The sequence below is a fragment of the Pieris napi genome, chromosome 3, assembly GCF_905475465.1.
Source record: "Pieris napi chromosome 3, ilPieNapi1.2, whole genome shotgun sequence".
In the NCBI taxonomy this organism is placed as follows: Eukaryota; Metazoa; Arthropoda; class Insecta; order Lepidoptera; family Pieridae; genus Pieris; species Pieris napi.
In genome coordinates, this window is record NC_062236.1 from 12,117,639 (window position 1) to 12,131,749 (window position 14,111).

The window sequence follows — 14,111 nt, forward strand, 5'->3', positions numbered from 1 at the left end:
AATAGCGGCGAAGGAATATTTTTTGTTAAAATGCTCGACCACAATTTACTTGTAGATACATCAATAATTCGATACGCATACTGATTTTCTTGCAAAATGTTCTTTTCTATTGTTATCCTAGAGTTACTAGAACTTCTTCTATACTATCTAGGCTCATCTGCTAATTGAAATACATATTGATATATATTACAACAATCTTCCTAAATCACGCTCTTAATGGGATTTAGTTAGTTTTAATTTTTTCCTTGCTAATTTGAAATTTTTATGTTCTATTAAAGAGTTAAATTTGTGAAGTCATATTTTCTTGTGTACCTATACAGCATACATGTTGTTTTAGGACTTAGAAATAAATAATGAATTTTAAGAAAAGTATTTCGTAATGGAAATTTATTGAATCTTTATCAGCGCATGTAACCAGATCACGACAACCGCTAATGACTACAGAAACCTCTCTAACGGCTCCACAACTATTTTATAGATTATTCGGCTCCTAACAATTCACCAGAAGCAAATTGTAATTTGTTAGTTTAGTAATATGGCGAACAGCTTCACAATCACTTTACTTAGACATAGCTACGAGGCCTTAATTTACAGTTTAAGTATCTAATGTTCTAAAATACATATATGATAATTACGGTGGATATGTATTTATGTTCCTAACTATGCTTTTTAAAATATATATAACACTAGCGGATGTCTTACATACAAAAAAAATTAATAATGTAAATAATTCTCGACTCCACTTGAACACAAACAAATCATCAAAATCTGTCCAGCCGTTTAGGAGTTTAATTACGAACGCATTCACAGAATATTTATATACCAATATATATACAGTTGGTACAGCAATGTATAGATAAATAACCTAGATACCGACTGCAGGTCTGATTTGTGAATCTAAACCATCCTGGGCGCCAAACGCATACAAAAAAAAACTATTTAAATCATTACACACTTACTTATATACATACATAAATAAGAATATATTATTACAAAGCATAAAAAATAAAATGAAATATGTTTATTATGGAATATAAGATACAGGTATCACTTATTCCACGTCATTAAATTGTTACGGTGGACAAAGAGGACAGAGGGTGTAGGCCGAGAGAAAAAGCCGTCGTAAAAAATCTCTCGGTACCCTTTTAAAATATCAAATCATCATCATAATACTATATCATCTATACATTTTATCGTCACATAGAAACCAAAAACGTACTTTCTTCAGATGCAATTAAATCGTATTTTAATGGTTATTAAGGGATCCTCACTTAACGAGCTTTTAAATTTAAATTAGAGTCAACGATAGTGCTACCAACGCTACCGCATTGAATTTATCAAAACGCCATTACGAGCTACTGAGATGGGTTATCTATACTAATTAATAAAATATATTCATGAATAAACATGGACTATCTTGAATGTACTTTAAAGAATTTATATGTATTGAAAAATGTTAGTATGCGTCACTACGTACTGCCCACTGGTAGGGGCACTGTAAACGCCTTAAGGCCGATTTACATTATCTTAGTGTTTAGGAGAGTGCTTTAGGATAGTACTTTAGTTGAAACATGTAAACGCTACTTGCTTTAGTACGGTTCTACTTGACTTTCAAGTTGAATCAAAATAGAATCGCTTTTTATTTTTGTTTCGAGTGATACCCCTCCCGCGCCCGCGCACCCCTCGATATCTTCCCTCGTTGTGTGTAAACACGTAATTTAGTAAAATCTTTAGGAGAGTGCATAAGTGCCGTGAAACGCGTGCGTGTTTTTTGATTTTTAAAGATGGCTAAATGGTCGGAAGATACAACTATCAGATTTGTGTCTGAATATTATGTTGTTCACGAATGTTTGTGAAACGTTAAAAACAATTTATACAAAAACAAACAGGCTAGGCATTCGGCATACACTGAGCTAAAAGATGCTATTTTATTTATTATTCATATTTAGTTTATTTATTTCGAATAAAATCTCGTCTTCTATTTGTTCCATAACTACAGTTAGTATTTTGCGTAGAATAGAGCGTATTTGCCGACGTCGTTGCGCGTTCATTGTGGCGCTGTAATGATACTCTACTGGAAGAAATGTAAACGTTCACTCGCAACACACTAAAGCACTAAAGAACTTGCCTTTCAACTTGTAGTAAAATACTCTCCTAAACACTAAGATAATGTAAATCGGCCTTTATGTTTAAATAATGGATGTTAGCACTTAGCAAACGCTTAGACCAGTGACAGAGTTACCAGCGCTGTATAGGAGCAGCAAATTTGGCTCAAAATTATTGCCGTAATAAAAAATAATTTACATAAAAATACTATGCTCAGAAATATACTGAAAGACTAATAGAAACTAATCTAAAATTTTCGTGATTCATGTGCACCTTTTCTTGTGTCCTTTTTTACATATTATCCTGTTCACTGTTTACTTTTGTTTTGTTTCATTAGTTTTGGCTATATGTCTAATGAATTTTTGCACTTCTTGCGCTTTTTTCTCTCGTTGGTTGTCTGGAAGAGATCGCTCGAAAGCGATAAGGCCGCCAGTTGCCTTCCTTTTTATTTAATTATATCAACTGTATTATATTTATGTATGCAACGAAGTGTTAATAGATAATTAAAACGTGAGTTGTAAAAATAACCTAGGAACTGCCACAGGCTTCCTTAGTTCACAATCATACTGAAAGATGAAGTGAAGTACAAATCATAATAGTAGAAGTTAGTTGGGAGGGCAAAAATTTAATAGCCATGGCGGAAAGTGTAGATCGGACCTAATATCATCTGTATATTTCTCACCAAGTGAGTTCTTGCTCAATACAATTTCAGTATTCGAATTAATTATAATTGTTATCAATTTTAAGCATATTTTATCTTTGACCATATCTTCATAATCAAGTATTCAAAAGCAGTCTGTTCACGCTCACACACCAATGGTCGCATAACATAAAAAATATAAAAATTATAGTAACTCGATATGCATTATCTCTTCGTGGGATTAGATGACACTATCCCATAAGATAATCTTCAACGAAAACTATACCTTATGCAAACAAGATTTGGTTCAAATTTCATTGATTATACGCTCACGAAAATTCATTGTAAAAGCTTTTGTACGCTTTAAGAATAGAATTCAAAATACAATGACAGGTTATTACGATGTAAAAATGCAGACTTTCCAGTTTAGACAATGTACATTTTAAACTTTAATACTTTGAAAATAAGGTTGGATATTGAATGGAACATGTAAATCATCTTTAAGCCCGGCGGTCCTGTATGGAAATTTTGGAAATATTAATAAGCAATAAGAGAATTTACACGGACTTGGTAGGTGGCAGTGACAATATCCTATGGACTTTAATTTTAATATTGATTTAGTGTAGAATCTCTACAGAGTTTCACAAGACGGAAGCACAAGAAATAAAATCGATGGGCTTACTTATATCAGAAGTAGCGCTAAGTATCGATCTAGGCGTAAAAAAACAAACTTACTTTTGATAGATTTGAATAGCGAAATGCTTTCAGAGAACGAATATGTAGTACTATTATTTTTATAGAAAGTTCCATCGTAGTTGAATAATAATTTGTAATACCCAGACGATTCGGATGTAGTTGTAGATACGCCTGAGAACTTTACTTCGGAAGTGAAACCTTATTTTCCTTGAAATATGTTTTATTACCTCTTCTGATAGGTTTCTTTATCCTGTCTCCTGTTCGATACACTTTTTAAAACAGTTTTTTTATTGTTTAAACTAATTTAGTTTGACATTAAAGTAGTAGTTAATTACGCATCTGTCGAACACTATATGACACTTATCCCTATTATCCGTTCGATACCCGATGAAAAAATATTACAGACAACTAATGCTACAGTCTAACAGTACCATGATTAATACGTTATTTACTTTTTACTGTAATAAAGATAAACGTTACGTTAATTTTCTTCTAACGACGCAAAAACGAATTCACACGCGGGAATTGGCACATCTATTTTGATGAGAAATTTATTAGAAAAACTGATACAAGTAGTATGGAAAATTATGAAAAGTAGTCTTCCGAGCTATGAAATTAGTAAATTAACCAGAGGTATAAGCTTTTCATTGCAGTCTACAGACATATTAATTGCCTCTGTGCATTAACCAATTTTCAAGGTACAAAAAACATCGGGGAATTCAACTCAAGACTTCTAAGCCATCATTAGGCTACAATACAAATTTTTGAGGTTGAATGTACGGTGTACCCTTTTTACCCACTCACGTATCCGACCTTATTTATTCTTGGTTCTGTGGGCTACCACGAGCTTAGAGTACGCCGAGAATTCGCGCTTGTGATGTACTTATTAAATTTATGGAGGACAGTATCTCAGAAGTATTACAGTGCCTTAGCTTCAATGTACCTGGGCACGTCAGAATGCGTTACAACTACGACTAACCTTCTGAAAAGAGTACATATGATTCACTGTATGACTTTAGTTAACGAATTACTGGTTAACGGAGCTTTTTTAGTCTCCGTTGAGTGGGAAATTTTCTATTATTTTATTTTATAGTAGTCAGTAAATTTTTTATTATGTAATGTTGTTTTTTATATTATTTATTATGTTTGTTTAGGTTTCGTGTGTAATTTTTTTCTATTGGTGTTTCTTCTCAATTTAGAACCAACAGAATTTTGTTTTTTATAAATAAAATAACTGTTTCATTAATCAATTTTCAAGGTAAGGTTTGTATGTACAAAAACATCGGGGAATACAACACAAGACCTCCAATCCACTAAGGCACAAAATGTACATGACTGTTAAGAAGTAATCCCTCAAAAAGTACAACGACCTGACAATAGCCAGACAGCGGTCGAGCGTCGACCTCTTGACGACTTATTTAGTAATTAACACCCAATAGATGTAAAAAACACCAGATGGATGTAATTATCCTATTCGATTCCTTTTATATTGTGAGAACACTTGTGACGCAAGTCTGATGTAAGATTATTCTAAGAACCATTTAGGACTTAAAGACTTTAATTTAAATTGGGAATGGGTTGAATTTGGCGGAACGCAAAAAGCTGTAAATGAGAATAGCGTTATAAAATTTTCTCGTTTATACCATAGTTTATAAATCGACTTTTTCAAATGCGTTTCAGAAGTTAGTCAACAAGGCTTTTTACGGACTATACTAGCTTAGTTAAGAAAAGTTACAGCAAGCTAACAATGCTGTAAAACTCTGTGTAACTTGTATATCCGATACTGCGATAAACACTGTACTTTGTCAAGAATATTCGAAATTTAAATTATCGTAGTTAATTGATTTTTTTATTATTTATTTTGAAAGTTAATGGAACAAGGCGAGGTTATTTACGGACCATATTAGCTTCAATTAAGAAAACTTCGAGCAAGCTAACAATGCTAAAAAGCTCTCTACGGTAAACACTGTTCTATGATCAAGAAGATTCGAAATTTAAATTATCTTACCTCAAAGCACACTCGTCCACATCAGTCTCGCATAGTGTTCCCGAAAACGTTGGAGGACATTCGCAGGTGTAGGAGTTCAGTCCATCGAGACACGTAGCGCCATTTTGGCACAAATGTCCCGGGCAGTCGTCAATATCAATCTCGCAGTTCTGCCCACGGTAACCTGTAATAATATCCGCAATTAATTTTGTGAAACCACTTTTTGTAGGAGCCTGTAGAAGTACCCAGCTTTTACCCTAGTTTTAGAAAGGTCAAGAACTAAATAAAAGGATCTTTTAATATCTCTTTTCAGCATTCCAGGCGAAGGACAATACTACAAGGACCATGCAGCAACACGCTGAATTTTTAAACTATATTATTGCTTCCTTCTGTTTTCCGTCTGTCTGTATGACCATGAGAAACTGAAAACCCACTAAACGGTACACACCAAAAGCTAGTCTGGTTCTTGAGGAAGATTTATGTGTATGATTCATTATTGATATCCGTAAATTGACTGAAACGTAGCGATTTTTGTTGAAAGATTCTGTCAGATTATGACAGAATCTTTCTGTAATAATTAATAATAATTAAAATCTACGGAAGCTGGTAGTATTTTATGTCAACCAAACCACTTAATGTCTATCAGTAATACATAAAACCGTCAAGAAAAATATGCCTATGACCCCTTACATACACTTTCACTTAATCTGGTCCATTCATTAGCCTACGAAGTACTAATTAACTGACAAAACTAACAGAGAAGTTCCCACGAGCACATGTGTTACGCTTTAAATCTATCGGCGCCTGAGTGACGTCATGTGGCGTTTATTGTAAAAATACTTGTCAAAATGTGTTTTAACAGATTGCGAAGGGGCGCTATTTTAGTTGCTATGCTCTGTTAGCAAAACAATTTTATTTATTTATTTATTAATTTTGTTAAAAGTTTAATTCATTAATCAAATAATTGATGTCACCTGGATTTGGTCCCGAAAAACCTTAACAATAATTGAATTATTTCCAGAACAGCCACGCCCTTTGCCTTTATTGTAATTTTCTAGACTGTACTATCGCGGACATAACGAAATAATTAAAAATGAAAAAATAATTAACGGCTCAAATATAAGTCCAAATGTTTCCTATCGGAATAGATACTCTAGGGCCGTGGGGTTTAGTTGGCGCCTGAGAGACCCCAGAGCTGTTGCGTTCTCCCTCAACGAATAAGTTCCTATTGCAATACAGCGTGAAAATGATGCCAGCAAGACTGGGACCAAACTATTTCAATTAGGGCCATTCAAGTATTACGTAAGCACTATAGGGGGTTTGGGGGATTGTCTTTGATTTCCTTATTTGGTGATAACATCAACAATAATTATTTACTTTTTTGCACATATTACCCAAACATTGTCTATTGCTTGAAAACGAAATGCATTTTCGAGGATTTCTACAAAAATTAATACTTTTAAGTACTATTATTTTTGAGAGCTTACTTTTGCTGACAAGAGGAAGGGGGGATTTTAAATCTGCTTACATTATAATTGAACGGCCCCTTTTGTTTTAATTTTCCATTTATTAATCTTTAATTATTATTAAAGATTATTAAATTAGATTAAGTATTTAATCATCACACTTCTTTCTATGTGTAATTCGTTCTAATACTTAAAAGCTTAGGAGCATTGTACAATAAGCGAAGCAAATAAATTTTGTCGCGACTAGCGAATTTTTACATAAATTGACAGCTGATTAGTTAATTACGCTGACAAGTGCATAGAGCCGTAAATGGCATTATGATAATTAATAGCTTTTTGTATTTGGAACAAAAAAAATATTTGCATAATCTTTTAGATGTTGAAATGGAAGGAGACAAAAATATATTAAGTATTAGCCTGTTTTATATAATCTACAACTTGGGAATTTTCGTAGCGACTCGTATTTAAATACAGCACCCCAATAATGTAATTCTTAAGAAGATGGTTTTCCTTTCTTAAGAGTAACCAATCTCGGAGAGTCAAATATGTCAAAAATGCATTCTATAAAGGCTTACCAACTTAAGGCGTTTAAGAATACAGCATATGATGTTCGATGATAATTGTATGTTCATAAATTTACCGTAACCCGCTGAACATATATTGATGAAGATACGTTCTAAGTCCACATTGATTCAGTACAAACTTCATACAAAATGGCTCAACATTTATCTATGCAAACGTTTGGACAGTATCAATCGATTAACATACTGTGAGAGTTGTAACCCACACATTTCTCACGTCGAGTAAATAGAATTAATATAGGTACGAATATTTTGTGTTGTGCCATACAATCTGTCCCATACACCAATATATTTTTGTCGGTTTGAATCGAATTGGATAATAACTCCTATACGAAACCACTAAACCATTTTGAAATCAATATAAATTGCCTATTAAGTTATTACAAAATTGCACAATTTAAGTGTTATTTCATTACATATAATAACTGTTGAAAATCGTCTCATCAAGGAAATAATGTCTCAAATTAAATCACACTTCAAAGGAATTTAGACTCTCGTGCCTTACAATAAAGTCTTACGCAAGTTGATTGTATTTTTTGGATCATTTTGGCAAGTCAAAGGTCATGCTCTCTCTTGTAATTCATGGCTTATACGCTAAGATGTACCAGACATCTTGGAATAACTTTACGCAATTTAGACTTACATAAAACCTTGCGATCTAAGGCTTTTAAGAATTGGACATTTAACATTCGAACGGTGAAGGAAAACATCGTGAGGAAACTGGCTTGGCTTGGTTTCGGCATGTTGTAGTATTGGGAATATGAAACATAAGGCCCTATCCCGGCACGAATTGCTGTGTCAGTGTCTCGGGGTGGACTGCGATGCGCAGTAGAGAGCTGGAGCACTGAGGCGCGCCGGCCCGTAATAACTAGACTAACTAAATTAGTTATGTAAAAGATTAAATTAATTTAGTTTTATCAATTCTTTTTAATTGGCTTGCGATAAAATATATCGGGTAAATTTCAAAATCATGTTCTATAATCTATATACATTTTCGTCATAAGTTCTCTAAAATCGAGTTAAGTTATTTAAATCGTGTATCGATCTTTCAAAATGGATACATAAACTACTCAACTCCACCATATATTTCATGTATCATTTCAATTCGCCCATTTCAAGAAACGATAACGAAAAATGGAAAAAAACAATGTACTTATTTTGAGTTTAGCGACCAGATCGGTCCTTAAAAAGTTCAATAAATAAAATAATGTCAATTTCATAAAGAAATAACGTACTGTCAAGTGGGTCGCTTGAGTTATAAGTAGTATGAGTCAATACTAAATTAAAACAGAAATATTCCCATATTAACATCTCATACCAATTACCACTTCAGTATCTAAGTGGCCCATGTGAGAAACCTTGCTCTAAATCAATCATGAAACTGAACACTTCCCCATAAAATTATTTTAATTACGTATAAAAGAATTGTGAACGTAAACATGGCGCAAAACATTGGAACTGTTTTGTAATTAAAATTGGTATCCACTTATTTTATTCCGAGCCTAAGTTCTGGTGATTTAAGTACGGTATGGCAAAGTACGGATCGGAGACCGTTGACACACAATTTTAATAATAAATACTAAGCCTTAAGTAAAGTTTTGACTCAACTCAATGAAACGAAAAAATCCCCACAATTGTTAGTCGTAGAAGGAACACAGGACCAACGGGAATGGGTTGATTGATAATCTTAATATATATATTTCTTGTGTGCGTGTGTATGTGACTGAACTCCTCCTAAACGACTGGACCGATTTTGATGAAATTTTTTGTGTGTGTTCAAGGGGATCTGGGAATGGTTTAGATTCACAAATCAGCCCGGCAGATGGCACTGCAGTCGGTACTTTCATACTTTGCTTAATATCCTAATCGCTTTAAATATCATGCAGGACAACGTCTGTGGGGTCCACTAGTACATATATAAAATACTTTGCTTTTTAGGTACAGTGTAGTAAACTCCATGTAATGTTCCTCGATTTACCGACGAACGGAAGGTTTAGCTTGTCTTCCTTACAATGATACACTATACATAGCATTACACCCAATCTCAAAAACGACAATAATTGAGTAATAAAGTACATATTATATCTATAATAGTTCACAACACTTACATATAATTAATTAACGGCGTAATTTATTTTACCCCTCAAGTATAGATATTATATGATATGATATATTATATGATATGATATAAGTATATTTGCAATATTCTTAATCTACATAGTAATAATAATTAAAATTTGATTATAAAACGAAAACAAATTTCAAAAGTTTGCAGGCTGTGTACTTTTTATGCTGGAAGCAATTTCTCGATGTATTGCGATACTTATTCGTTGAGCGAGGAAAGCACCAGCTCTGATCACCTGTACTAGTACCAGGCGTCAACTTAAATTTTTAAATAGATGTACACTGAACTCCACGGCCCAAGAGTCTACTCTAAAGGGAACAAAATCAAAGTTGGAGGAAGGACTCTTAAATCGAAACAATGCACAAGCGCCTCAACAAAATTTTAAAACATTGTATATATTACAAACAAGTCATAAACTTGGCACGTCAATGAAAATAAATAAGCACACCTAGTTATCGGTAAGTGGCGCCGCGGGCAGAGTCTAACTAATTATGGGATTTGTAATGTTTATTTCTCTCACATATTTTAATGCCGATTTTGCAACAGGTCAAAGATTATTTAACATTACTTTTGCCTTGAGATATAGTAGAAATACAACAAACAACAGCAGTTTTTGCCGTACCACCACTAGGTGGAACCAGCTGCCCACTGAAGTATTTCTGAACCAATTCTAGTTAGGGTCTTTCAAGAAAACAGCGGTCTAAATTATTTAAAGGCCGGCAATGCACTTGCGAGCCTTCTGGCAATGTGAGTGTCCATGGGCGGCGATATCACTTAACATTAGATGAACCTCTTATCTAACATTAGAAAATAACAGAAAAAACTAAAATGTTGACTATAGCTAACTTCAGGGTGTCGGTTTTATGTGACGATGTGCGCGCGTAAAAATTACGTATTTTTTTCCTAACGCGCCAAAAGAAGTATAACTTCAACATGCAACGACCGAATTAACAGCGAATTTGCAGCTAGAACTTAAGTGTTTCTTCCAATTCGGTAGCTGTACACGTAAATGTCAAATCTAAGCCCACCTCGCGTGTCACAATAAATATAAAGTTAATATCTAGGACATCATTATTCGCACGTCCACGGCACGCCATTATGAACACGAATTGTAAAACAAAACGTAAGATTGCGTGTCTGTATTCTTTGACCCTACGCCCCGAGGCGACCACGACTTGAAAGCTTTGGACCAGTTTATAACCATATTTATAGATATGCAGATTAGAGAGGCAGAAATATGATTTCGATAATGTAGACTAGAACATAAACTGTAGTTGGTGTTGGTAAATTGTATACAATTAATCTTAGGAGTTGCTTAAATTTGTCTCTTCGGACTAGCTAACTTAAAATTTAGTTATCTCTTTTATTACTTTTATAGTAGGTATCTATTCATGCACTCATATACGAAAATGTATTGGTAATCGAGGCAGATTACTGCTCTCTTTAAATATTTGCGTTACCTCACAATGTTTTTAGTAGAATTAATGGACCACAGCCGAGGTTCAAACGCTCAATTTTAGGGGGGTACTAACTCTTAATAATTGTATAAAAAAAGTGGCGCTAGAACCTTTTTTAGGTTCGGCCTCAGATTTCTGTATCTGTTTCATGATCATTTGTCAATCTAATAGGCAAGTAGGTGTCTTCTGTGCCTGATACACGCCGTCGACGTGGGTCTAAGGCAAGCCGCCCAGCCAGCCCCACGATGTTCAAATTTAAATGCGCACATAGAAAGAGAACCTATTGGTGCACAGCCGGTAATCGAACCTACGACCTCGGAAATGAGAGACGCACGATGAAGCCACTTGGCCAATACTGCTTACAAATTTAACAATCGTATACGCAATAAAAATATATTTAACAATACATATCACAAGAATAACTTAGTTCGGCCATGTGTCTCAAAATAGTGTAACCTAATTTATTATTATAATAAGGTCCTTTTATTGGAAATATACCTTCATAAGTAAAACAAATTAATCTCTGTTAACAACAAGCTTATAAGGCGACAGGTAATCTACTCTGATCTATGTATGGAAATATGTAATTACAAGGTGACACAATTTCTTGTACGCAACAAATTCAGCAATAAAAACTTACTCGTGTAAACAAAATAAGAATAATTGACAACTACACATTTCGCAACCGATACAATTTACAAGGAATATTGTTTTTAATGAATTAAAGGACTCTTAAAAAGCGTCTGGTGACACTAGGGACACAATTAAGTTTAATACTATACAAGTAACACGATACGTAATCAACAGAAAGACATTAAAGAAATCACAATGAATGGGACCCGAAAAAGAAGAGTGGTAAGGCCAAATGAAGATGGGCTGCTGATATAAATAGCAGGAAAAGACTGGCAGACTATTGGCAAAGATCTCTATCTTTCTTTCTTTTTAGAGATATCTAGGATTGGAGGAGGGCTTCACCTAAGAGATATCCACAGGCGCCTAACATATTACTATTATTACTATTCATATTTGAAATGGAAATTATTGATATCTATTTAATAAATATATATATAAGAAAAATGGTCTTCGTTTGAGGCTCCTTCACGCCTAAACCACTGATTGTATCGACATGAAACTACTGCCATTCGATGCGAAATTTTTCCTAGATGGCTATGTATTTTTTACATTCCAGCGTTCCTTCATTTTTTTATTGCTGTTTTACTTTTATGAAAATTTATACATACGGACTTCACCGCGGAAACATTCCTAGAACCTCAACATCTGTTAAAAACTCGATTTTCGAAAATTTTCAATTTTCTTAGCGGGAAGTTAGAAAAATATGAAAAAATAATAATAATGAAACATAAAATTTTATTTATTACCTATTTTAATTCGCCCAGCAAAGCGGGCGGGAAACGGCTAGTATATATGATGAGATGGTATTCAAAGAGAGAGCTTTTCCTCTATTTATTATATAAAGCTTTACTCACCCGAAGGACAGTCGCACTCATATCTTAGTTGATCCAACGGCGTGCATCTCCCTCCGTGCAGGCATGGTGACGGTTCACAAGGAACATATTCAGCATCACAGTCCCTTCCCGTATATCCCGGCTCACAAACACAGGTATACGACCCGTGGGTATTGAAGCATCGCCCATGGTGACAGGGACCAGAGCCGCTGGAACATTCGACGACGTCTTCAGTACATCGCGAGCCGGTGAAGCCAGGAGGACAGACGCAAGAGTACCCAGCCGCCGTTGTATTGTCAGCAACGCAACGGCCTCCGTTTCGACAGGGTTGCGATGCACAGTGGTCTTCGTGGGAGCACTCTTCACCTGAAAACGTAGGGGATTGAAAATTTCGTATTTATGATATTGATTTCACATTTAGAATTATCGATTTGATGCAGTTTAAATATATATTATAATTTCTAACATTGCTATAACTTAGTCGTTCCTATGTCAACGAATTAAAAAGTTATTTCAAAAAAGAACTATTTAATAGACATGTATGGTTTCATGTCTGCCATAAAAAATACATATATATGTTAATCATCCCTCACTTCTTGTAAGTCACATATAACAAAATCAATGTCAAAATAATCAATCTCAAGTATTTTTATTTCACACGGTTGTTTATGGGATACAAACAAAAGGCCAGATTGATTGAAGATGTGTTTTTGTTTATACAGTTCACATAATCAGCAATTTAAATTAATTGACGTAGGTAACTGAGTGATTTTTTTAATAATTAATTTATTGTAATCTTAATTGCACCATTAATTTTCATATAAATAAGTTATTGAGAGCGCGTCATATAAAGTGTTGGTGTTATTTTTATTACATTAATCTCGTACGAAATATATTTTTAATTCTATTATCCTATAAAGATACTTTTATTTAATGTATTTTTTTATACCAATATGGACAGAGCTTTTGCCACAATCCAATTAAGTGAGATCAACCAAAGAGATCGGCCGGAGATCCAAAAGATGTCTATTTATATTATAACCGCCGCTAAAATAAACCTATATTGTACGATATAATCATAATTGGATCTGGGCCTCAGATTTCTGAATCTGTTTCATGATCGTTTGTCTAATAGGAAAGTAGGTGATCAGCCTCCTGTGCCTGACACTCGCCGCCGACTTTTTGGATCTAAGGCAAGCCGGTTTCTTCACGATGTTTTCCTTCACCGCTCGAGCGAATGTTAAATGCGCACATAGAAATTCCATTGGTGCACAGCTAGGGATCGAACCTAACACTGGTCATTGTGACAGTCACAAAATTCTATAATTTACCTGTAGGTCTTTTAGACAGTAGTGTTATTTTAAAAAGAAACCTTTGTTTAACGGACAGTCGAGATTCGAAAAATCTTCTTTTTTAATAATTAATTTGTCATGTTTTATTTATTATACAGTAAGACCTGCGTTGACGTTTTCACTTACAATACTTTTCTCAGGTTATACCTTTGTACCAACCTTTACAGGTTAAAAGGCTTTTAGGTAATTAACTTTAGTTAAAAAAATGTTTTTTATTTGATATTTATTCAAAGAT

At 34.1% G+C, this 14,111-nt stretch overlaps 1 protein-coding gene across 3 annotated transcripts in view; it reads right to left on the bottom strand.

Annotated features, from left to right (window-relative positions):
* LOC125063141 (neurogenic locus Notch protein) overlaps window positions 1-14,111 on the bottom strand; it is a 126,558-nt gene that overhangs the window by 30,980 nt on the left and 81,467 nt on the right. For all 3 annotated transcript variants that reach the window (XM_047669388.1, XM_047669389.1, XM_047669387.1), the window contains exons 4-5: window positions 12,546-12,890; window positions 5,451-5,613 (exon numbers count right to left, since the gene is read on the bottom strand). In XM_047669388.1, coding sequence (XP_047525344.1) covers window positions 5,451-5,613; window positions 12,546-12,890 — 508 coding nt within the window. The remainder of the gene's footprint in view (window positions 1-5,450; window positions 5,614-12,545; window positions 12,891-14,111) is intronic.